A 26,308-nucleotide genomic window follows, 5' to 3' on the forward strand; every position below is an offset into this window, starting at 1 on the left:
TTTTAACTTTGCAATACGAGTGGATGCGTCACAAAAAGCTCGCGAAAGTAGACATTCTTGATACGGAAATCGGAGAGGGAAAAAAAAGACGAATGAAGAAAAATCAAGCACCGCCATTAACAGTCGTCGGAAATGACGCAGAACTCGAAACGTTTAGAGTCAGCGCGGCTCCTCGGCATGGCGCCCCACCTAGATTTATAAGCGGCGCGCGCCGCGCGCCAGAAATCTCGGAGGCCGTGGTCTAGGAATTGCGTCATACTGGCTAAGCACCAAGTGCAGGCTTCGTCTGCTTTGGTGCTACTTAAAGACTGTTAATAGCAAAAAAAAAAAAAGATAGACGATCACCAGCCCTTTGCTGAGATTGCTTCACTAGTACAAATGCTATACTCATTTCTACCCAACTTAGTCGACCTGAAATTTCGTTGCCGTTGGCGGTCTGTAAATACGCACGTGCGGCGCCTAATCTCAAAGAGAAGAAAGTCTGCTACTGTAAAACGTACGCAAACGTGCAGTCTGTTACCTCATGCGGCCACCTACATGAAACTCGTACTTTCCACAGAAAGGGAGTACTTCTAAACGTTCAACCCAGAACGCGCTAAACGACACCGATATTAACACCGATATTAACACCGATATAACCACTATACAAGCGATGGCACCGGCAGCCGGCGATGTTTAATTAAATTCCGGGGGTCAACGTGCCGAAACTACGACGTGACCACGAGGTGCACGTCATACAGTGGAGGTCTGCGGATTAATTCTGACCCCCTGGGGGTACCTTAACGTGCACCCAGTGCACGGTACACGTGCACGGACGTTATCTGCATTCTGCCCGGCGCAATTTGACCCCTCGACGATGAATAACGCGAAGCGCACGCTGGTTGCCACATTTCTTGCGCCCGAACGTTACATCCGCGGCTCACAAACGCGAACAAACGGCGGCTCGCCAAGCTAACGAAGAAGGACGGTATACGCGCGTCACGCCGGAAGGAAGGCAGTGGGCACCAGTGGCGCATAGCCTTCGCTATACGGCTTGGGCGAAGCTAAGCAGAGATGGATAGCACTGGGCGAATTTGGTCTAGACGAGAACAGGAAAATATAAGAGAAGGAAAGGGTGGGGGGGCGGGGGGGGGGGCGGTTACGTTCTGTTGCCGCAGAAGGAGGTTGATATAAACGCGAGCTATTTTACTTCTAAACCAATCTCACTGGTTAACGCAGACGAGCGACGGCGCATTTCGTTTAGACGAAACGAGACCGCCGCTTTCCGCGGCGACCGAAAAAATGCATTTACAGGGACGAAACGCGAAACAGCACGGCGCACGAACGTGCCCAAAATGCCTACGGAATTGTGGAATAGAAGATTTAATCTCGTACACTCTACTATACATTTCACCATCACCACTACCAGCACCACCATCGTCAGTATATTTTATGCCCACTGCGCAGGACGAAGTCGATCCTCCCCCATCGATCTCCAATTATCCCCGTCTTGCGCCAGATGGCACAACTCTATGCCTGCGAATTTCATAATTTCGTTACATGTGCACCGCCCATATATCTCTTCCGCCATTCACCGTAGCAAATATCTGGGAAGCTTGGCGTCACAGTTCATTCGTCCAGAGAGCCATTCGAGCGCGTCTTCACTACCTGAAGGCAACTGACTTGAGTGCTCGACTGTAGACATCCTGCACCTAACTTAGTGCATGTGAAAGTGCTACATACAGTCATGTTTTCTTTCTCTCTCTTTCACTCCCCCTCCCCTCCCCACGTGTAGGGTAGCAAACTGGACTCAGTCTGGTTAACATTCCTGCATTTCCTTCCTCCCGGCCCTCTCTCTCTCTCTCTCTCTCTCGACTGCGCTTCCCTTCCCTTGGCAACCATTCCGTGTAAACAGTTAGCTGTCCTATATAAGCATTACGTGGCGCCTGTGAACCCTCCATTTCCTCGTATTCTCAACTATATAGACTATCGGCAACTTCCGTTTGCTCTCTCATCCACACCGCTGTTTTCCTGCCTCAAGCTTTACGCTGCGCTTCGGTCTACGTACCCTCGCGCCCCGTTTCAACACTTTTCATTCCAACGCTCGTAGCACGCTCTTCACGATTCGATAATGTGTTCTGCAGAAGGTAGGCTCAATACAGAGCTTACTTCTGAATGCAAATAGCGTGCGTTCCTCTGCGAATATCACTCTCATAGACCTACCCCATTATCGTACATACGAGGGCATCAACGGTTGCTACTCGGAGCGCTCAGTATATCTCCCAGATGCTCCCCGAATCTTCGCGTGCTCGCAATGCTTTTTTTTTTTTTCAGGCTTTTCTGTTTCTCCAGTTCATTTGCCGGAGTCCCAACGCAGCACCGAGTGCTCCCGCGGATACACTATGGGCGCTAATAACAGAGTCCTCTAAACCGGGCGCGAGGGTACGTAGACCAAAGCGACAAGCTCCCTACCGGAAAAACACGCAATCAGTGGAGCACCACTGTAATTAATCGTCACACGCTGCGGCGAGGAGAGAAAGAAAGAGCGTCCCTTGGAAACAACGATTCCTCTTTATAAGGGACGTGCCGACAGACAAAGGAAACAGCGGGGAGGGAAGAAAGGAACCGGGGACGCTGAGCAGGCGCGAATGCTTCATCAACGCGTTGCGCGCTATGGAGCCTTTCAGGAGCAAGGAAGCGAAACAGGAGCGTCGGCGTCGGACACAGCAATGACTGATATGTGGACGCATACAAGAGATAAAATTAAAGAAAGAGAGAGAGAGAGATAGCTAAAATGGTGGCAGATGGAGGCTGGAATGTGTCGGCAGCTATAGCTATGGGGGCCGGAACAAGGGACGCGCTCTGCATGAGGGAGCGCAGCGCATGGGGCGGCATCAGCACTCCGCGGCAGCTGTCGCGCACAAATCCCAGCAGCCGCAGCGTTGGCATCCGGGGTCGGATAAGGACGTCCTTCGTCGGCTTCGCGAAAAGCCGCCGTAGCGTAACGAAGACACGAAAGACGACGAGACGAGAGAGACGCGCTGAAAGGATAACGGCGCGGAACGCGGTCCCACGCGGCACGAGGTACCTAAACAGAGAAGCGGAAATATGGCGGCGGGCCATTAATATGGGGTCACCCGTAGAGCTATAGGCCTTACGGTGGTAACCATCGAGCTAGCTACCGAAGCAAATCGTGTTCCGAAGGCAGACTACGCAGTTACAGCGATCGGTAATCAATAATTATATATACCGGTTTATATGCGTGCGCGAGGGGGTGCATGAGTGGGGTATATATATACGTGTCAAAATGGACAAGCGAAGTTATATTAGTTCCAGGTGTCACAGGTCTCGCGCTAACGTCTCCACACGCACTCCGTAACACGTGCAAATTGGTGCGACAATGACCAATGTGTTCTTCTGGCAAGCAGTAAGACGTGCGACCGAGAGTTGATTTGAATCGGTCAATATTTTTCTTTTCGAGCTGTAGATACACGAGCAGTAAAACGAACGCAACGGCGTCCGAGCCGCTGCGGGTCACAGTTTGAGCCAGTAATGCGTGACGTGCGAACAGGAGAACGAGCACCTATAGCTTTTCTGCACATTGCATGGGCTGGGACACTGTATATAGTGAGCGCTCCACCAACTACACCTTGCGTACACCGCCGCATCCATGGGATTTGTTCTAGTGCGTAGCTTGAAACTTCGCGACTGTCGCCACGTAACGGCAACTCATAGACAATGCACGCGGGCTGGCGGCACTGTCTTGTCCACATTCCCTGAATTTAGCTATTAGGGAGGCAGCTGAACTTATTGTCCGGCATCTCTGACGTTCCCTATAGTTAATTCCTATACCTGAGCAACGCCCGTGTGGACGAAAGTGGCGGGATATTTGGTTGCTGCTTCGCATTACCCGGAAGAGGCGAAATTCTCCGCGTAAATGTCGCTCGGTGCTGCGGAGACGTCGTTGAACGTGACGCTACACACATCAGACGCAAGCCTCCCTGAAAAGTAGACGGCGAGGCAGTCGAATGCGCGCGAGGAAATCACGCAGGGCCGCCATTTGCATTCGATTTCCAATAAAGGCCTCGCGGATAGCGAATGTTCGCCTTATCTCACTTTCCCTTGTCTTAGTGCCCTCGTCGTGTTACGTAGTAGTGCATACTAAAGCTAAAGTAGGCTAGAACACACACACTCTCTATCTGTCTAACTCTCTCTAACGCAGTTGCGACAGCAAGCAAACACAGACGAGTACTTCTACACGAAGGCGTAGAAAACCCTCGAAAGGAGATGTTATCAAGTGCGCGGCGTATACGATACTGTTCCACGCCCACGGCCTTAGACGAGGACACCGCAAACAAGCTCTCGTGTGTATACCATCATAGCTATAGAGAGCGCGCGCGAAGCGGGTTATAAAAAGCAACCGAGGCCCACAGACCGCCGTCTGGGAAATGCAAGGCTCTGCCGCAAGGATGGACAGCGCCGTGTAATAAGCCATCTTTATGACGAGCAAAAGGAGGATATTGCGGGAAGCGCAGCATGTTTCCCCTGCGACGACGACGTCGCGACGACCCCCCACCCCCCAATTGTATACCTTGGCTGAGAGCGTTTTCATGAGGCGCGCGCGCGCACACACACACACACACACACACACACACACACACACACACACACACACACACACACACACACACACACACACACACACACACACACACACACACACACACACACACACATATTATATATATATATATAGGTTTTCTTCAAAGTTCAGCACGCAGGACCCGACGTAAAATACGCAGGAAAGAGACGACGAACTTTTTGGGAGACTTCTTTTACTTAACGTTTTCGGCTGGTGGACCAGCCTTCGTCAGAGTACGCATAATGTACTCTGACGAAGGCTGGTCCACCAGCCGAAAACGTTAAGTAAAAGAAGTCTCCCAAAAAGTTCGTCGTCTCTTTCCTGCGTGTATATATATATATATATATATATATATATATATATTACGTGGGTTGTGACCTTTTTAGCGAAGCACAATCAAACAGCAACTGAACCCAAAATATTCTCTATACTACAATAAGCGCGGATGAGAGCCCATTTCAAGGCAGACCGTCCCCACCGCGCTGCAATTATACGAAGCACGTTTTCACAAAGTCCCTGCAAATGCCGATTACTGGGGCGGCCGCAGCAGTTTGCGGAACGTATACGCACAGTGTGCACGCATTGCATGCCGCCATCGACCGCCTTTTATGTGATCCGCGGCACACAGGTCGCTCGGAGAGCCACAGAGGCATGTCGCGCCTGCAGGATGTCTGGCGCATGCCTTGAATAAGAAATAAGCCTGCAGCTGCAGCACTCTCGATCGGATCTGAGCCCGCGCAATAACGAGGAAAAAGCGCGCACAGCGAACCGTTTCATTCGGTTCTTCAGAGATATGAAAGGCCTCGAGATAATGCTCGCTATTCGTGTGTTTCCACAGGTCGTTAACGTATACCGAGCTTTCAAGCCGTGCGTATACAGCATCTTCCGTCGTACAAATTCCATTCTCGCAGTGACTTTTCTTTCTTTTTTTCTTTTTTGTGATAGACGGAAGCACACACTTTCCATTTAGCTCCTCGAGCACATTATGCGAACTGGCCAAAAGAGAACAGTTTCAAAAAAGTAAAGCGCGACGTTTACAATCCTGAAGCACCGCTGAAAAAACCCGAATCTGCCTTAAAGTACAAGGCTTTAAAAATACACACCGGCAATTTGTTACAGCGAGTTCTCTCTCTAGAAATAATGAAACAATTTTCATTCAAACCATCTCGCCCCTTGCCTGATAATAAAATTGCTGCGTTTCCCGTACAACTGAAAAGGAGTATACTCCTTTTCCGGACATTGGCCACAGCCGCAAGCTTCCTCTCAGCAGTTCTCTTAAAGTTCGCATCGTCCAGCCAAGCTTTCTTCCTTTGCTACAAGGACGCTTTCGACGTGACGGAGGGAAGCTCGACTGCCATATGCGCCCACACCAGCGGTGCATTTGGTGCAGGGCCTAAATGGATTCTACGCTGACTCCTGAATTCAATCACGGTTACAAAAAGAAAAAAAAAAAAGAATGGAAGAGCAGAAAAGCTTTCCGTTTGAATTGCGCCACAGCAATATTGAAAGTGGGCGCTGAGCGAGCAAATGGAATATAGAAAAATGGCTGAATCGTGGCAGTACGGAAGCACTAAGCAAGGAAAGACAGCAGAACGCACAAAAGACGAGACATGTTCTTTTTTTTTTTATGGGAATCTTTCTTTGGCTTTTCCGACCATGCTTTGCGTGGAAGGCTAGCTGGCCGAGTAAACTGGGCAGATCCAGGAGACAGTGTAATCAAAGGTGATGACTTGGTGGGCGGATCTTGATACCGTAGCACTGTGTCCTCGCTAGCGATTTTAACACGGGTCGATCTTGGGGGCAGTGCAACGTCACAGAACTCACACGTTTCATAGCCTTAAACACCAGAACTAGTCAATCAGATCATACCGTTCCTAACGATGCATTCTCACACTTCTGCTCACAGTGTAACGCCTGGAAGATGAGCATAAAAAACCATTTCAATGACATTCACTAGGCGTTTAACTCCTTCCGTTTTCTCGTACGCTCCCCCCCCCCCCCCTTGTGATTTCTTTCTATTAGAAGTAGCCGAATATAAGCCCATCGGCCTCTTATTCTCTCACAACTTATCATGGAGCAAGCATATGGAAGTATATGTACTAAATCACTTTAAGAAAATCGGCTGTCTCCATCACCCTTCGCGTGGCTCCTCAAGAAACTGAACTGCTCAGATAGAAAACACTAATCTGCCCAATCCTTGAATATGCATATATAGTTTGGAACCCTTTTCATAAAAAAAAATATATTAACAAGATTGAGTCTGTACGAAAGAAAGCTGTTCGTTTTATCTACCGTCCCTACCGACAGGGATTTTTCACCCACTTCTAACCTCTCTAATCTCAACTTGACCACTCTGGCAACACGTCGCCACAACGAAAGCATAAAGTTCCTGCACACCTTGATTAACTCTCCACGCTGTACCCGCTTAGATAAATACCTTAGATTGGCTGAACCTCCCGCACCCGTAGCTCTCGCAGCCTAAATCTTTTACCACTGCAATCCAGAACTGACATGTATAAACATAGTTTTTCCCTCTCAACAATTGAACGTTGGAACGCCTTGCCCGGAAATATTCGTTCATTGCCTCTGACCAACTTTTTGCCTGCAACTGACATACGATGTTATCGCTAGCCCAAGATGGATTGAAGTACGCAAAAATAAATAAATAAATAAATAAATAAATAAATAAATAAATAAATGGGTAGCGGCGCGATTATCGTCTCCAGAGCCGGAGAAAAATAACCACGTTTATGCAGCGATGCCGCACCCTCATAAAATAATAATGATAATGAAAAAGAAACGCTGCAATGTTGAGCAGTTCTTACTCGCACTAGCAATTTTTCACGCTTAGGTTGCCCATACTTCTCGCCGTCTCAAACGTGCGCTGCAGAGCCAGCGCCCCAGGGGGACCCGCTGTTAGGCCAATTGGCGAAACACTACCGCGGAAGAAGCGAAGAAAGCGGAAAGCAAACAGACGCTCCTGTTCGTCGTCCTTCGCGTGTGCCTCTCCCTCCATTTTCTCGCACTCGGGTCCCATCCCCCCCTCGCACGGTGAGCAAAGCCCACGGCGGCCACCCATTAAGCGCCGGGCGTGCCGGCCCTCCATCAGGCAGCTGCAGGAATGCATCAGCCACCGGCCGCTGGTCTCCCCTTCTTCCAGTCGACAAAACAATGCGCGAAGCTCGCCGAAGGCGCCAACAAAAACGGGTAGCGGCGATGCAACTTTCAGTAGCCCCGGCGTCATGCCGGCGGTGCCCCGCAGCAGAAGCAGCAGCAGCAGCCCATCTCCTAAGCAGCGCCGCCCGTCCGCAGCAGGTGTGGCGGTGCGCTGGCGCAGCGCTATTACGGTGATGCGGCGTCGGCGGCGGCGGAGGACGACGGGGTGGAAAGGAGGCAACAGGAGAGCGCCGCGCGAGAGCAGGCGCTCACAGCGAGGTGCGATAGGCGCGGAGGGCGCGCCGTCCACGAGACGGAAAAGCCAGAGAGGAAATAACGAGGCGGGACTAAACTAAAAGGTGTTGCGTCCGTCAGCGGCCACAGCCCCGTCGCCGAGGGACATCAATAGGTAAAGAAAGCCGGCGAAAAACCGCCCCACTCGGGAGAGCGCCAAGAAAAAAGGCTTTCCCACAATGCTTCCATGTACTGCGGCGAACCTACTTTCGCAGGAGATGCGCATATAAAATAGCTCTCGATTTTCCCAGAAGACGCCGGCCGCGCCAACGGCGACGTTAAAGCGCATAAGCGTGAGGACAACGGTAAAAGCTAAAGCAAAAAAGAAAAAAATATCGATAAACGAAGTGCGAAAGAAAAAAGCCCAGAAGAGAAGGAAGAATCCTAAGGGTGTACAGCGGGTGCATACAGGCGGCGACAGTAAACATATACGGGGGGGTGTCCGGCGATCGTTGCATTGACGCCGGGGCTGTCACATGCAGATAACGGGGTTGCCACTTTTCCGTGGCCATCCCTCGTCGGCCACTGTCATCACAGCGACAGCGGTCGCGGGCAATGTGCGATCGGCCCTTCTCCGCATAGAAAATTGCGATGCAGCGGAGCGAGGAAAATGGGCTAGTTATTCAACAAAGCTTCCGATTTGCTCTCGCTTCGGTTTTCTGGCTCCGTGCGTATTATATATATATATATATACACTATAATCACTGTTTGAACGCAGCATCTGCTGGCGCCATCCATTCATTATTGCTGCTCGAAAAAAAGAAGCACGCAAGGCGTTGCAATTACAAAAGGGAATAACAAAGTACAGTAGCCGACGCAAAAGTAATGGTCATCATCAATTTGTTCACGGAGAGACGGAAAATGGTTATCAAAACAGTGAATCGATTCGGGATTTCACTCCCCGCCCAGCCCAACCAGTGCACTTACATCGCATGCAAATGCGGCTACGACACGACGCAGACCGATTCTGATGCAAGTGCTATGTGACGGCTGAGGAGAGCGGCATAATTTGGACATTCAAAGGTGCGTGTAGTCGAGCGTATAGTCGAGCTTATTTCGCACTGCTCCCCTACTGATGAACACGACGAAGAGGCAACATGGAAAATCACATGACAGTTTGAGTAAGTACAAGTGAAATGCAAATTAAGAAACTGCGCTGTTATACTCTAATCGATTTACGGCCACACTCTAAGGCAGCAGAGTCTAAAACAGAACAACGCACAGGGAAGGCTACGTAGGCGAATTGCCTGAATAATGTAAAAGTAACCCGGCGCAGCGTCCAATTTTCTCATAGCGACCACAACTACCTGTATGTCTAGGTCTACTAAACTCCATGGCTGATTGGGCCCTCGCTGTAAAGCAAGAGCGTCCTCGTGCTACAAGGAACGATGTCTCCGTCGATTTGCAAATGAATCGTCATTCATTCAAGAACGGCAGAAATGAAAAGCGAAAAGAAAGAAACAACAGGAGCAGGACAAGACAGGCGCATACGTTAACTGCGATATCATAGTGTCGCCAAGAACCGCGAAGGGTGGGGCCACTCGGCCCACTCAAACACCGAGGGTTTACGTAATGGACCACGCTATTGAATAAACCCACGGCGTGTGGAAGGCGTCGCAGTCGCGATCGTCCAGAAGGCAGAGCAGGCCAGTGGCGTAGCCAGAAATTTCGTTCGGGGGGGGGGAGGGGGGGGGGCTCACATTGCAGCTCGGTCTCCTCCTTAAGAGGAAGCTTTAGCTCGGGTGCTCGTATCTAAATACATGCAGAAGGAGAATTCGTTTTTCTCGGCAACCAATGCACCAAATTTGACGAGGTTTGTTGCATTGAAAAGAAAGACTTAAATTCTAGTGACTGTTGGCATCGAATTTTTCATTTAGGTTGTCAATTTTTTATTGAAAATTCACCACAATCGCAAATTTTCAGAAATCTCGACTATCAGGTTTAAAGCTATGTAACTCAGCAATGAAAAATGATATCACAATTCTGTGAATTGCACCTAATAGTACATCTACAGCGGACAAAATGTGTGTTACACGTGAATCTCCAGAAATTTAGCATTATGGAAATACGGCTTTAGCAGAATCCTTGTACACAATGTAATCAATTCACGTAAGATATCAATTGACACACCGAATTTGTCCGCTTTGACTGTTATAATAGATGTCGCTTACTGAACAGCGACATGTGTGCTTGATGCAGAGCTATTAGTTTGTAAACGCCATGCTTCTATTTCTTTTTTCTTTTTGAACTTTCGAGTTTTTAAAAAATATTTAAACAATGTTCAGGCCCTAAATGGGACTTCTGCTTCCAGCAGACACTAGAATTTAACTTTCTCTCTCAAATGCAACAAATTTCATTAAAAGCGATCCGGGGGTTATCATAGAAAAGCGTTTCTGCGTTTTACATGTATTTGAATACACCGCGTCGCAGTTGGGCGCGAGCTAAAGCTTCCTCTTAAACAATTTGTCTGGGGATAAAATACATGAATAATAACTGCATTGTCATTACTAACGATGCTGCAAACAAATTCTTGAACGCTACGCACTATCAAAACAAGTAAAATATGTATTTTTTCATAAAAGAATATACTTGTATGTGCCAAAAATTGTGCCCAAAATAACCGATATCAATGCTTCCATGTTTTTTTCTCTATTTAATAAATAAATAAAATATCACACGAACTTTAGAACTATATCAGTTCGAAACCAGCAAGGCAGTGCATGCCGCTGATATCAAAAATGTAAAGGCCACGAAATTAACAAGCTGAGGACAAATATTGTAATGAAACATTGTCATTCAAGAACCTCGTTCAGATTCTTGTACATATGCAACGGCCAGTGAAAAATCTGAATGACGCTGTCACTTGTTCCAATATGTTACGCAGGAGCAGCCTTCACCGGTCGTGTATCGTGAGTAATTGCACCGAAGTTATAGCCGCAACAGAGAGCACTTATAAAAAGCAGGAGTGCTGCAAAATAAACGAGGGCGAGTCAAATGAAAGTGAACCAATTCGAATATATGACAAACGGGGTAGCTTATTTAAAAGTAGTCTCCATGATCATTTAGACATTTGTCCCGTTTGTCTAACGAGTCGCGTGATTCCCGTCTCATTAAATTCCTTGGGTTGCTGATTCAAAAAGTCTGCAACTGACTCTTTCACGTCATCGTCCGACACGAATTTGGGTCACTTGAGCTGTTTTTTCAAATCCTCCAAAAAGTGGAAGTCGCATGGCGACAGGTCTGGGCTGTATGGCGGATGTTGCAGAGTTTCCCACTTGAACATTGCCAGTTTCGTATTAACCACATCAGCGAGGTGGGGACGGCATTGTCGTGGAACAAGATGACCCCATTCGTCAATTTTCCACGTAGTTTGTTCTTGATTGTGAAAGGCAGCCGATCTGGCGTTTTACAATAACGAAACAAATTGATAGTATCTCAAGATTTAGCAAAATCTATCAGTAATGGCCCCTGATGATCGAAAAAAAAGAAAGTCAACAACACCTTTCCGGCGGAAATGGCGGCCTTTCCTTTCTTGGAGGTGGGGAATTCGAATGTTTCCACTGTAAGCTTTGCTGTCGTGTTTCAGGCTCGTAGAAGTGGCACCATGGTTCGTCCCCGATGACAATTGGAGACAAGAAGTCGTCACGCTTATTGCGATACCGTATCAGATGAGTCAAGGCAGCGCTGAACTTCTCCATCTTCTGGCGGTAGTTCAAAATCTTGGGCAACCATTGCGCACACAAGAGCGGATAACCGAGATGTTCATGAATTATGGCGTGAACCGAACTGTGACTGATGTTCACACGCTCTGCCAGTTCATCGATGCTTATCCTCCGTTCCTGTCTCATCAGCTCATCAACCTTTGCAATTTTGTAAGAGGTGATTGCACGATGGTTTTGGACCGGCCTTGGATCGTCTTTGCAACTTTACGTCTTTCTTTGAACCGTTTGCTCGAACGCTTTACAGTGGCCAATGAAATGCAATGTTCAACGTACACGGCAGCCATACGGCGACTAATTTCTTTTGGGGAAATACCTTCAGTTGTCAAAAACCTCAGGACACCACGCTGCTCAACTTCTAGAGCGTCCATTATTCGCGCAACCATGTTCAACCCAGTGTATGAGAGCATTAAACAACCTTGATACTCACACCTGCGTGTCACTTTTGTAACAGAGAGATGCCTCTGTGTCACGTGCATGTCTCGCAGATAATGGACCGAACAATTACTGCGCAGGGTGAGTTGGTTCACTTTCATTTTACTCGCCTTCGTACATTAGAAATACGAAGATACAATGGAATATACAAATGCGAAGGTACAGTTTGATAAAAGGCAAAAAAGTGTCACGGGAAACAAAGTTCACTGCACATATGCACAAAACCCCGCAACAAGATATTTAAATATACGTATGTCTCCAATAAATCTACGTATCTAAAAAAAGTCACTGTATACAATGCGTCAAACAAGGCAAATAAACATGTTGCGCAATTAGAGATTCACAGAATCCTAGATCCCATCCCGATTCCATCCACGCCCCCCGATGTGTCGCGGGCGACGGAAGGCGCCGTGCTTGCTCCCCGCTTTCCTCTTTTGCGCACACAAGACTGAGCCACCATCGTCGTTTCACCCATTACAGCCCCCCGCCCCCCATTCTCCTCCCTACGCTTTCACTCGCACATACAGCATGCGGCGCGCGGTCATGATGTTATCTCCCTTCGATTTTATACGAAACATGAGAGCGACGGCAACGGCAGGAATGCGCCTGGAGTGTCCATATAATTGCTATCGCAGTACTATATAATAGGACTATCCGGCAACTGAAGCGTCCCCTGGCCCATTATTGTCCGCAAAAGAAGTAACAAAATCGAACTTTCACCATACGACAATTCGCTGCGCCACAATAATGTCTTTTCTTTGTGTGTGTGGGGCCGGGGCACAGAAATGAAAAAGCGCAAGGTATGTTGGCCACAATTGAATGCCTACTTCGGGCACCTAATGTAGCTACCGAAAGTATATCGAAGAAAACGTGAGATGCTTGGTCCACGGAGAACCATACGCATACTGCTCGGTATCCTACACTGGCGAGACAAGACTTTCCGGAGAGGTTGCGCTCAAGCGAACGCGGTGCAATTCGTCGAGTCCCCACAGTGATGGCGGCGAGCGACGATAGTTTCTTTTTCTCGTCTGCTAGCCGGAAAGTGCCCAAAAATTTGCCAGGCGAAAATCCACTCGGCCAGAGAAAAGCGAACGCGCACCGAAAAAAAAAAAAATTTAACTGCGGGGTTTCACGTGCCAAAACCACTTTCTGATTATGAGGCACGCCGTAGTGGAGGACTCCGGAAATTTCGACCACCTGGGGTTCTTTAATGTGCACCTAAATCTAAGTACACGGGTGTTTTCGCATTTCGCCCCCATCGAAATGCGGCCGCCGTGGCCGGGATTCGATCCCGCGACCTCGTGCTCAGCAGCTTATAGCACCATAGCCACTGAGCAACCACGGCGGGTAACGCGCACCGAAGTGCGCCGCGCGGTGGTCGGAGCAACACGAGAAAAACCCTCTGGCAGCCCGCGGGTACGGTAGCGAGGACAAAAAAAATTGAAAAGGCTTAATGTGTCCTCGCGAATAGAAGTCGAAGTAGAAAAATAAATAAGAACGCAGTTACCTTGGCTGACTTCAGTGTCTTGACACGGATGCTTTGGCGTAGGTGAAAAAAAAAATGTTGATATTTTTTTATGTGCCATGACGGCACAAATGAACCACCACAACACTTCATCTCATCCGACCTCGCTGCTGGCTTTGTCAACTTGTCTGATAATGTGTTGATTTGGCTTGTCTCGTTGTATGGTCCGATGTAAGACTTTAGAAAAGTCAATGCACCTTTGGTGTCCAATATTTACACTAACATAAAACCCACAAAGTTCCGCAATTGAAAATCTAAAGCACAACTTTGGAAAAAATGTCAATGCACCTTTCACATCAAAAGTTTATGAGAATTTTATACCCATAAATTTCGGAATTGACATCCATGCGCTGCGTAGATTCCGCGGCCTCCGCAAGATGCCGTGGCGAGCCCGTTCGCCATCAAAACGCCCTTGAAACTTTGTGCTCGGATGGGGCTGCTTGGCTTTATGTGACTCCCGGCGCATGGGTGCTGCCGCGAAATCCAGTCCAAGTTCGCAAGGTTCGCGCTGAAATGTCTTTTGGAGCGTGAAAAAGACATACTAGAGAAAATTTAGAATGATTTCCGGCACCGGGGATAGCTTGAGTGGGCGGTGCATGGACAGCACGAAAAAATTTCTGGGGGGGGGTCTGAAACCCCATAAGCCCCCCCCCCTCCTCCCCCCCCCATGGCTATGCCCCTGGAGCAGGCCGATATATATATATATACACATACACGGCGGGAATGACCAGGATGGAGGGGGGGGAGGAGTTCGCATTGCCTAATCGAGTCCCAAATGATAAAGAGCGAAAGGGTGCGTGCGTACTCACCATCGGGCCTGTACTGAACCACCATGGTGACCGTGTGACCGGCCCCCTTGAGGGCAGCCGCCGCCTGCTCGTGCGTCGCGTGCCGTAGGTCTACGCCATTCACCTGCGGAGACGAGGATGAGAGAGAGAGAGAAAGAGGAGTCGCAGCGTCGGCTATTCCACCCGGGTTCGAACCGACCCGGAGCAGATTCCGCGACGACAGCACGTTTGTAAGCTTAAACGTCAGGTCCCGTGCCAACACACGAAAGTTCACGCCGGGTCAAAAGCAGAGGCTCGCCAACCTCGCAGAACAAAGCCAACGTGGCCGAAAGGTCACGGGTTCTCCGGTCTCGTCGCGTCGAAGTGACTCGTGCAGCCCGTGCATGGCACATCTATACTGCTCCGTTCGAGCAGCACAGTCTAGCCGCCGCGGAGCGGGATGAAAACTGCGAAGGCAAATGCGCCCGCTCGCAGTTCACCGCTCCCTCTGCAGGGCGCGCGCGCTTCGTGGGATTATAAACGCGCTGTATACCCGAACCGTCGCGCACGTGAATGTAGCACGCATGCCGGGAACGCGGAGTCCCACTAATTTATGGCAGTGAAAAACCTCGGGGTCTAGCCTCTCCGCATATCTGAGAAAAAGGAACGTACACTCTCCTGGGTGCTACTGCTGCGATTTTACAGTGCGAACGTTTTTACGCCCGACGCAGCGGATGCGGACGTCGCCCGTTCTCTCGGCGCGGATAAATTCGCTCCGGAACCATCGCTGCGCAGTCCTTGAGCGGTGCTACATTTCAGACTTCGGTTCAACGCGGCAGCAGACGTGAGTGAAACAAAAAAAAAATTGAAGAAGAAGAGGAGAGAGGCGAGAGACTCACGGAGAGTATCTGGTCTCCGCGCCGCAGCTCCCCGCTGGCGTCGGCGGGTGCTCCAGCCAGTATGAAGGAGATGAAGATGCCCTCGCCATCCTCGCCGCCGACGATGTTGAAGCCCAACCCCGTGGGGCCCTTGGCCAGAACTACCTTGCGGGGTTCCCTGGTGGGAGGGGAGAGAGAGAGAGAGAGAGACGCTGAGTCGACGGACATCCGCAGGGTCCCAACACGCGAAACGCACGGCACCGATGGAAAAATAAAAGTTACAGCGGGCCGTCACGCAGAGAACACAGACAGCTCGAAAATAATGTGTAAGAAAGCATAAGAATACACACTGAGCATACGCGAGCGCTTCCCATTAACGAAATATGGTTAGACTGAGCATCTAAAAAAAAAATACAAGAGTTTAATAAGCGCAAGAGCAGTAGACGCAGCAGCAGCAGCAGCAGCAGCAGCAGAAGCGGCGACTTAACGATAGACCTAAATCCATCGGAGGGAATGATGTCGCTTCAGTAACGACACAGAACCCGACGGGAAAGCCCATTAGCGACCGAAAGTGTTGCGTAACCGCATTTAGAGCACGCGATGCATTATGCACCTTTATTTGGCTTATTTTTGGCATTATTTTTTATTTAGCGTAGGAATCAGAGTGGATGGTGGCGGTGACACACGGTTTAAAACATTGCAATGGCAGCCCTGGGATATCGGTAAAGAAAAACAGCACTGATAAAAAACAAAGAAAGACTCTCAAATACGTACGGAGAAAAGCTATAAATGTATTAAGTTCTTTTACGTGCACACATTAGTATCCTGTCACACTGAGTGTATGTTTGTTTCTGTAAGCGCGTGACGATTACATTAAATAGGCGCGTACGTGTTCAGAGCAAAGCAACAATCTGAGTGGCCACCCGAGATCGTTTAAGCAATGAGCGACCAAACAGTGAGCTGCTTAGAGTCAGCTGAAAAAAAAAAAAAGGAAAGAAAAAAGAAAAGAAACCCCGCCAGTATAATTTTCGGTCGCCTTCTTGTTTAATTTTCATGTACGAAGGGAGCAACTGAAAAGCATTTTCTTTTTCTTCTGTGTTTTCACGTGGCAAAACGGACGGACGAAAAAAAAAAACTTTATTGAGAAAAGCACCTGCGAGGTTGCCAGCCCGGGCTCACGCTACCTGGGCATTATGTGCGGTGACAAAAGCCTGACATCATTATGAGGCACGCCGTAGTGCCTCATAATGACACTCCGGGGTAATCTTGACCACCTTAGATTCTTTAACGTGCACCGAATGCACGGCGCGCGGTTGTTTTTTGTATTTCGCCCCCATAGAAATGCGGCCACCGCGGCCGGGATTCGATCTCGCAACCTCGGACTTGGCAGCAGAACGAGCAACTGAAAAAAACACAATGTATGTTTGATGTCGCAATGTCGTACGGTCGAGCGTAGCGGTTCCATCAGTGATTTCGCAAACAAGCGTCAAATGGAGCTTAGCCGAAGAGAGCGAGCGGCACCTCCATTGGATGCAAAAAAAGAAAGAGAAAGAGACGGTTTTATAAAGCTCATTTATCATTCCTCTTTCGGAGAGTTCACGATTCCCAAAAGACCTGCTGCTTCCATCTCTTTCCGTGCGTCCCATTAACTTCGCGCACACGAGGAACGCCAAATCGTGACAACAGCTACAGCGCCGAACCGAACCTGCGATCACGTGGGCACGCGCGCGCTTCTCCATCCAATTCCCAAGCGGGGATAAGCGCTTCTCGTCGAACGCGAGAGCAAAATTAAGAAAAAAAAAAAAAGGACAGAAATAAACAAACAAGCAAAGCGAGTTGCGCGCGTCTGCCGTCCGACGGTTACCGCGGGAGGGGCCCGGGGTGGCGCAAAATGAAAAATCCGGGAAGACGAGGAGCGCCGGAGATGACTGCGGATTCGTGACCGACGCCGCGAGCGAGGCTGCATCGTGGTTGCACGGCCGCTTCTGCGCACGGTGTATGTGCGGAAGATGGAGCCGCGATGCGAGCGTAGTTCCTGAATATAGTTGCGCGCAGCACTTTCTTTTCTTTTTGAGCCCTTTTGAAATAATACGCGACTCGTGGCTCCGTTTGTGTGCGCCGTGCTGAGCATCGGGAGCACGTGCCGAGCAGTTTCCTTCGCGAGGGAACTCGGCAAAGAAGAATAATCGTGGGTTGGGCACTTCCGGCCCTATATGAGTACACGCGAGCCACTGCGTGACGACAAAAAATTGTAGGTTCAATAGCTGAATACCTGCACGGAGAATCAAGAACGGGAATGTTGACACAAATGTTAAGAAACAAATTTCCGGAGTTATATTAAACTTATGTAACAGTCAAAAGACCGGAACGTTCCGGTAGGGTCATCCAGAAGAGCATTGCGTGGTTTCTTTTCAAATTTCTAAATGTTGTTTTGTTTAATTAGTTTTTTTAGTCTCCAATCATGCGCTTACTTTCTTGCAATCCTATTTTAGTACTGCTCGAAAGCAGCACTTCTAGCACTTCTAGTGCTGCGAGAAAGTATACTTTCATAAATGGGATACATGTTACTTTGTTTTAACTGTAGAAGTCAAATACTGCATACTGTAGTTATATTTTTTTCCGCAATGTAAGGGAGGCCCGAGGTAGTCAAGCCGTTTCTCAGCTTTTTCTCCCAGCTTCCCTCAACTTCATCGTGAAAAATAAGGTAACTACCATTACTTCGTCAACACGCCTTAAAGATACTCGCCGCGACCTCATTCGCGGGAAATCGCTTCGCCTACCGTTAAAGGAATACGAAGGAGGCTGCGGCTGCACTGACATTTCCAAACGGCCGACCTCCTCATCCGGCGGCGCGCCGGGATTTATTTGTCGCGCGCTAAATGCCGCGGTGCACCGCACTTCGCACGCGACGGGAGGGGCCCAAGCCGGCGTGGCCGCGAGCAAAGCGCGCGCGATTCAACGGAGAAGCGGGAAACAGAAAAATCGATCGCGAACTCCTGCGCTCACCGAGCCGCACGTAACTTCTCTTCGGCGGCGGCATCTTGGGCAGAAGGGCTAAACGCGAGGAAAGTAAAAGTGCTCACGAAAAAGCGAGCAGACGAGACAGCAACGCGTGGCGCGTGCAACGCGGCAAGCACGCGCGCACTGCCGCCGGGGGGCGTCCCCGGCGGAACGGCGGAGAGCCCGCGCGGGAGGGGGGGGGGGGGGGGGAACGATATCGGCTCCTTGCGGGAAAGCGAAACCTGCAGGGTGGGGGGGAGGAAGAGCCGTGCGCGTACGTCGGAGGTAGCGAGCATGCACGAACGAGGACAGCCGAAGCATGTTGCATGCGTTCCAAACCGGAGAAAGGGGCAGCGCAGATAGCGTTTCGCGAGGCTTGCGAGCACGGGTTCCTCGGTAGCGGGCAAAACGACACTACAAAGAGACAGGCAGAAAGAGAGGAGAACAGAACACTAAACCGGTTTAGATGAGAAAGTGTTCTCTGAAAACTGCATTCAGGTTAATTTTGTAGCGAGAAGTTGGCTACTAGAGAAGAACGTTAAGGCTACACTTTGATATTTATATGCGGAGCATTTCTTGGCGAACATTTGACATCTTGACAGTACTTATCTATCTAGCCGCTTATGTCTTGCTGCTCTCATGGTCGTTTCGTTAACTTCGTATGCACAAAAATTGGCATAATATGACGAACATAAAGGATCGGTCATGACATGAATGTCACGACACGTGCGTCATGTAGGTCATGAAACAGCCGCCTAGGTCTTGGTTCCACCAAGGTCTTTTCGTTAACTTGGTATGTACCAAAATTATGACAAACAAATAGTCGTATGACAAGAGTGTACGATGAACATAAATGATAGGTCATGACATGCGTGTCAGGTAGGTCATGAAACAGACGCCTACGTCTTGCTGCTCTCATAGTCTTTTCGTTGACTTGGTAATTAGGCTCCCCGCACACTGCTTCGCATAACATCAATTCCCACAGGGCACGGGAATTGCCGGCTCTTTTCTCTCTCTCTCTCTAGTGTGTCCCTTTAACTTAGCTAGCTAACTCAAGCGAGATCACTCACGGGAGGCCTGCACGGTATAACGCAGGATTTTAGCCAACACAGCAAAGTGCGATGCATGCGGTCGGCATTTTCGTACAGCAGCTGTGGGCGAGGAAGGCGACCTTGCGGCAGCTTCTACACACTAACTCATTGATAGGTGAGGTTTGACGTCCTAAAAGCGACACACGGGGTTTGAGAAACGCCGTATGGTGACGGAGTCCGGATTAGCTTTGTTCACCCGGGGTCCTTTAACGCGCATTCAGAACGCACTACGCGCGAGCGTCTTCGCACAGCGCCCCCGTTGGGAAGCGGCGTGCCGCGGACACGAAACGAACCAGCATCCTCGTTCTCGACAGCATGCACATCAACCGAGCAACCGCGGCTGCTGCAAATAATGATTTCCGCTGTGTAATCGTTAAAGCAGTTCCCCTCTTTGGTACCGCTTTAGTTTACCAAAGTGACGGCAGTCGAAGCCTCGCGGGCCGCCCCAACGTATACTGGAAGCAAGGCCAATATATTGATTGGCCACGCCTCGCAAAACCAAAGCCACGTGTGCGAAAAAAAAAAAAGAATGTCATAAGGTTTGCTTCTCGTAGCAGGACACATGCGAGGAATAGTGAAGAAACTGAGTGATTGAGAGAGAATCAAGGAGAGAGAAAGAGAGAGTTTGAATGAAACGAAGCAAGAAGAAGGAAACTCGTCAAGCTCTCTATAGGAACCGTATCGAGTTGTGAGGAGGGTGAGAGAGGTATACAAATCCAGGCCGCAAGAGGGGCGGGGACGAGAGCCCGTTCACAACTTTTTTTTCCGCAAGCAGTGAATGGTCAGCGCGATATACCCCCGTTAAGGATACACGACGCTCGCTTGCGCGACGCGAGCGACGGCTCGTACAGCGAGTCTTCACGTGACGTCACGCACGCCATGTCGTCGCTTCGCTTCCATAGCGCCGCTAGGGGCAAGTGTATCGACGTAACGCGCACCGTGTCGGCCGTGAGACACTATACGGCGGCCTCGTTGACGTCAACGCATACAAGCCCTAAAGTGTCAAAATACCGAGAGTCCCGACTGCACGCCATATATAGTACAATATGCGGTGTGTTCGCGTAATGAACCCGGCGGATCCATCCGCTTTATGCTTGCACGCGGCCCAGAGAGACAAGAAACAAATCTAAGATGACGGGCAGGCCGCGGGCAGGCCGCGGTGCTCGTGGCCACGGCGTCATCCGCAGAGGCGGGCACACATCGTCCGCCGCTAAGCGTGGCAGTCACGCAACGCTCCGTCGATGAACGGAAATCGTGCGAGTCACGCCACGCGTGCACGTACGTGGGGGCATTACACGCACGGGAGAGGGGCGAGCTGACCGACCGCTGCCCACTACACGGTCTTGCACGCGCTCGCAATGGGTGCGCGAAACGTTGAAGACGCCACAAGTGAAAAGCAAACTCCGGAAGTGTGTACGTAAGAGAGGCTGCTGTGAATAATTGTAATCACGTCAGCAGATACGTATAGGGAAGCTTATGGCCAAGCTCTCAGAGACGCCAAAGCGGCACCACGAAGGCCCGCGGATTAATTTTAAAGAAATGCGGTATAATTATTGTGTGTGTGTGTGTGTGTGTGTGTGTGTGTGTGAGAGAGAGAGAGAGAGAGAGAGAGAGAGAGAGAGAGAGAGAGAGAGAGAATCGATACATGAATGAACGGCGGCTTTCGCATACAGTTCCGACGGAAATGTAGTCGTGGCTGGGAATAAGACACACGAACTCGTGCGCGGCATGCAGCCACCGTAAGCTTCCAGCGCGCGGCGGGTCTCCAGTAACACACGCTGCCTCCATTCTGTCCACATAATATTCGGTGGATGGATGCCCGGTTCACGAACGCCGAAAAAGATGCCCGAGTTCTTCCGTTTGCTCGTGACTTGAGTTCGAATTAAAAAGAATTAACTGGATGGTTTGCTCTCGCAAATAAAAAAGAAACGCACAATGCTAAAAAGGAGAGAAAAAAAAGCATAAGGAAGTAACAACACGTTTAGACAAGGCGCACCACCAAGCAACAACAACGACAAAGTCTATCCCCCAGTTGGCTCCGCGCTCAACTCTGTTGCACTTTTCCCTTTAATATTTTGGTTGTTCCAAATAGATTCAATATAGGGTCCCACACAAACATATTCCAAGTTCCCGCACGCACGCCGTCCCAACAATGCACCACTCGCTTCACCATAAGGTGTAGTAAAAATACTCGTAAGCGTTAAAAAGAGTCTTTCCCGGAATTTCGCACATTCAAACAGAGAACGCTAACTTATCTTTGGACTCTGTAACATATACGTGTTCTTGACAGCGCTAACGCAATATGCGCAAATCCATCCGCAGCTAAACATATCGGGCATTCGAGAACGAAGCCGAGAATTCGCAAATCTCGCTAAAGCAGGCCAAGGGTATATCACGATGATGGTACTCCCAGGATCAAGACAAACGTATCGTTGCACTCTCGAATGAAGGAAACACACACACACACACACACACACACACACACACACACACACACACACACACACACACACACACACACACACACACACACACACACTATATATATATATATATATATATATATATATATATATTACACACACACACGACCGGACGACGGGGGAACGTGAAATTCACGGCGAGGCAGAAAAAGCCACTCCAACGAGAAGATAAAGAATGCGCAAAAGGGGAGACAAAAAGCACGGGCGCGGACTATGTCGTAACATATACCGACAGAGAAATATGGAGCAGGACGATCTCATTTCCACGAACTCTCGTATATCACCCCTATTACTCCCCTCCCACCTCCACACGCGCCCTTTATTTATACGATGTTTTCCAAAAATAATCTTCCTCAGCAGTTACAGCGCCGGGAGCAGAAAGAAGAAGCGGCGACAACGCAAAGAGTTAGAAAGAAAAGGGGAGGGGGGGGGGATATAACGGAGGCGCACGGAACCGACTAGCGGTCGTATTTTTAAAGGGCGAGAAAACCATGGGGCGACCGCCATATGGTTTTCGCGCATCTCCCTCGTGTATTTTTCAGGCCTCCGCGACACCGCAGCATGTGACGCAGCAATATACACACTGAAAAGCATGGCCCCCTTTTCTATCGTTTTTTTTTTTATCGGGACAGTTTGGTTTGGGTCGAGTGAGAAAGTACGAGAAAAAAAAAAAAAAAAAACTTACCTCACACGCACCTCCCCCCCCCCCCCCGCCCCCCGCAAAGCGTGTACCATTCCGTATGCACATACGCATCGCATATGCATTCGCTGTCCAGGAATACTTAAAAAATAAAAAAAAAAAATAAAAAAAGCGGGGTTGTAATGGAGCACTCCGCTACTTACTGCGCTTCTTTCCTTCCGATTCGCAATTTAATTTCTACGCACGCGGAAAGCCGCTGCGTTTCTATACCGACGCGTTTCACGCGGAGGAGCCTCCTCCGGGAAATTGCTCCGCGGGGCCGTTACGACGCGACCAAAACGGCGCGTCGCGTCCACTTTCACCTCCTCCGCCTCCTTCCTTCTCGCGTGTCTTGCACGGACAGAGCGACGAAGCCTGCCATTTACACCGCTCCTCGCAAAAAAAAAAAAAAAAAAAAAAAAGGAGAACACTTGACGAGCCTTAACGTCGCGTCGCGAGAAAATGGACGGGGCGATAACTGCAGCGCGCCTTTCGATTAAGCGAGGAAAAACGATTATTTTCGGCGTGTATTTACGCGCGAAATATCCCCTTGATTCTTAGTTATAGCCTCGGTACATAAAGTATAGCAGCTCCAAGGCGATGACAGCGTCCCGAGACGCCTTTTCACATCAGGCCGAGATCATTTCCCAACGTTTCGCGTCCAATCCAAGCACCGGTTATAAAAGTCTTGAGGAACTTGGAGAGACGTTCGCCGTACGAAGATAGGAAGAAAAACGAAAAAGAAAGAACGTTCAGCCTTTCCGCCTCAGAGTGCACACGCTATCACGCGGTCGCTCATTCAACATCGTTATTCTGCGGACACTTTGAGCGCATAAACACCGCCCCAATGAGGATTTAAGATCTCCACTAATAAAACGTGAGCCTCCCAACAAAAAGAAAAGCGGGATAGAGATCAGCCAGCGAGACAAGCTAGGCTAGCCAAAACTCTTTCAAACCCCTTTTTTAACCACACTACTTTAGTTTATGCTCCGACTTGCAGTCCTTGGCCCTGTAATGTTCATATACAGGTTGTTTAAGCGAACACTTTCAAAACTTCTTTAAAAGTGGCCTGTGGCAGACAGCACGATTCTAGTCCACGAGCTGGCTGGTTTGCTCGAAGAGGCAAACGTTACTCGCAAAAAAAAAAAAAAAACTGAAATGCATAATCGACGTATTAACAAAAATCCACAAATTAAGCTTTTAAACTAATTACCTTATTGCACATAATGCAACTTACATATTCTAGCTGGTGAGACTGCAAGGCATATCCACTCGAAAAGAATTGTGTGGATGACACCATTTACAACATATGCGCCGTCAAACTTGCGGTGACAATGCACCGTCGTTCCACTTACTTTTTTTGCAAAACATGGTTTTATGCATTGAAGCACAAAAGTACCTGGAACGCCAATGCACTTCTCCGCAAAGTTCGGGAATTCATATCTCGAAACTGGTGTCATCCTGAGAATTCGTTCTAAGTGGATCAGCCTTGCGTACTCCAGAGCAATAATTTGTGAATTGCAATATCTTCTAAAGGCAATGACTTAAGAAACTTAATTAGTGATTTTTGTTAATTACTCGATTTCGCAATTCAATTCTTTGTGCAAGTAATGTCCACCTCTTCGAGTAGCCCAGCTCATTGACTGGAATTGTGCTACTCTACTTCAACAAATCAATTAGTAATTAATTACAACTATACTTTTGGCCTAACTAAAAAAAAACATTTCATGGATGTTTTTTCTTCTCTCTCTTTCTTTAATATAGGCGTGCTCTCCACGGCCAAAATGAAGGTAAACGAGTTGTTCCAATATCACCTGATGAGGATCGGTGTTTAGGCATCATCGGGTTAATACGAACTCGGAAAACGCTTTGTAAGCGCGCAATCTTTGTAAGCGCCTTTCGTAAGCGCGCAATAATTTCTGAGCCACAAGTACACTGTTAAGAACGGCCCAGCTGAGGTGCAATTGTTGCCAGCCAGTCGCCACGACGGTGGCGTCAACTTTCAAGGAACGCCACCGTTACGCTCTAGCCTCGTCGCCGTTGTGACTGAATGAGTTCGACGAAGCAGGCTTTGTGGCGCAACACGACACCGCCAACCGGGCCGGCCGCGAGAGGAGGAGTTGCCGCGGGAACGTCGTCGGGGACCCCTTCCCACGCGCCGACCAAGACGCAGGATAATGGCTACCCGGTAGCGCTGCGAGGGTCAGCTCCGAGTTCTACGAAGTCTGTGTGACGTCGGTTCCGGACTGGACCGTGAACCTGTGTGTGTGCGTGCGTGTGTGTGTGTGTGCGTGTGTGTAAGCCGTCCCGGAGAGAGGCGGCGTGTTTACAATGACTGGACGAACGTTTCCGTCACCTTGGAATCAAGGGGGGGACCGAGTGTTTATAAACCGCTGTTGTGCGGATGCTCGACACAATTTCTTAAGCAGTCATGTTGGACTGAGACATGCTCTCAAGCAGTCGTGTTAGACCGACGTACTTTATCTCGCAGTCATGCTAGACTGATGAACTGCATGTAAATACTGTAAATAAACCCATATTCCTCGTTCTCGAGTAGAAGCAGTCCTTCCCTCCATCAACGTCCTCAGCGTCGATAAGTTGGACGACGGCATGGGCCAGCTACCTTCTAATTCATGCCGGACTCCACTTTTGACAACGGATCACGAGCGATGGGATTGAGCCCCCAATCCTGACAACACATACTATGATAGAGGTCGCACTAGAGCGGGACGTTGCGGAGTTGCATATTTTGTGCTCGCGACAAGAGGTACAGTTTGAGACGTAGCCCCGAACATGGGCCAAGCGCTTGCAACAGCCGACGCATTTTACTTATTCACCGCGATGAGATCAATCGGACGGCGCCGCGATCGTTAATATCACTGAGCTGGACGTGAAACGCTACCTAATTGATAAGTATACGAAAAGAAAAAAAAAGACGCGTAATGACATCTCCACAGCGGTACAATCCACGCACCGGACGCAGCAAGTCTTTCTGCTGGGGGAAAGCTGAACTCCAGGAGCGAGCCTGTATGGATCCAGTGACAAATGAGGCGACATGTCCACGGTCGGCGTTGCGTCGGTCGCCACACGGCTACTAATCCGGCTATTAATACAGGTCACACGGGCGAGCCCGTGGAAAGGTGCACGACGGAATGATGAAGTGGACGGACAATATACACACGCGCAGACACAGGCGAGAAGGGAAGGCGGCAAGAGGATTCACAGAATTACGATGCACAAGTATAGTAACTAAGAATGGTGGCGCCAAATAACAGCCGATACGAAACGGGGCAAGCCGCACTACGGGCGCCAGCCCGAAGACGAGGCAATCGCCAGCACACTCACCGGAGGTTATATTAATACACGCAAAACCCGCGTTCTCGCGTAGGATCGGGAAATAACGGGAGATCGATAGGCGATAATGACGGCGAAAGCGAACGCACATATGCCGAACGTAGTGCACGCAAATAGAAGCGGGGCAAAAAAAAAAGAAGAAAAATGCCGTCCTCAATCCCATTATGACCAGCGAACTGCACTCATTCGCCTATATATTACGCCGCCCTCTTTTCTGATGTAAATTCAATTCCACGAGAACTTTTCTTTCTCGCACACAGGAAGTGCTTGCCCTTACACAGCGGACCCGAACGCATATGCGATCGT

General features: G+C 49.3%; 1 protein-coding gene across 11 annotated transcripts in view; it reads right to left on the reverse strand.

Moving 5' to 3' along the window:
* The window catches only part of dlg1 (MAGUK family member discs large 1), a 717,696-nt gene that overhangs the window by 32,823 nt on the left and 658,565 nt on the right, over window positions 1–26,308 (reverse strand). For all 11 annotated transcript variants that reach the window (XM_075681544.1, XM_075681545.1, XM_075681543.1 and 8 more), the window contains 2 exons: window positions 15,417–15,573; window positions 14,560–14,662 (listed from right to left, as the gene is read on the reverse strand). In XM_075681544.1, coding sequence (XP_075537659.1) covers window positions 14,560–14,662; window positions 15,417–15,573 — 260 coding nt within the window. The remainder of the gene's footprint in view (window positions 1–14,559; window positions 14,663–15,416; window positions 15,574–26,308) is intronic.

This window comes from Dermacentor variabilis, chromosome 2 (genome assembly GCF_050947875.1).
Source record: "Dermacentor variabilis isolate Ectoservices chromosome 2, ASM5094787v1, whole genome shotgun sequence".
NCBI lineage: Eukaryota > Metazoa > Arthropoda > Arachnida > Ixodida > Ixodidae > Dermacentor > Dermacentor variabilis.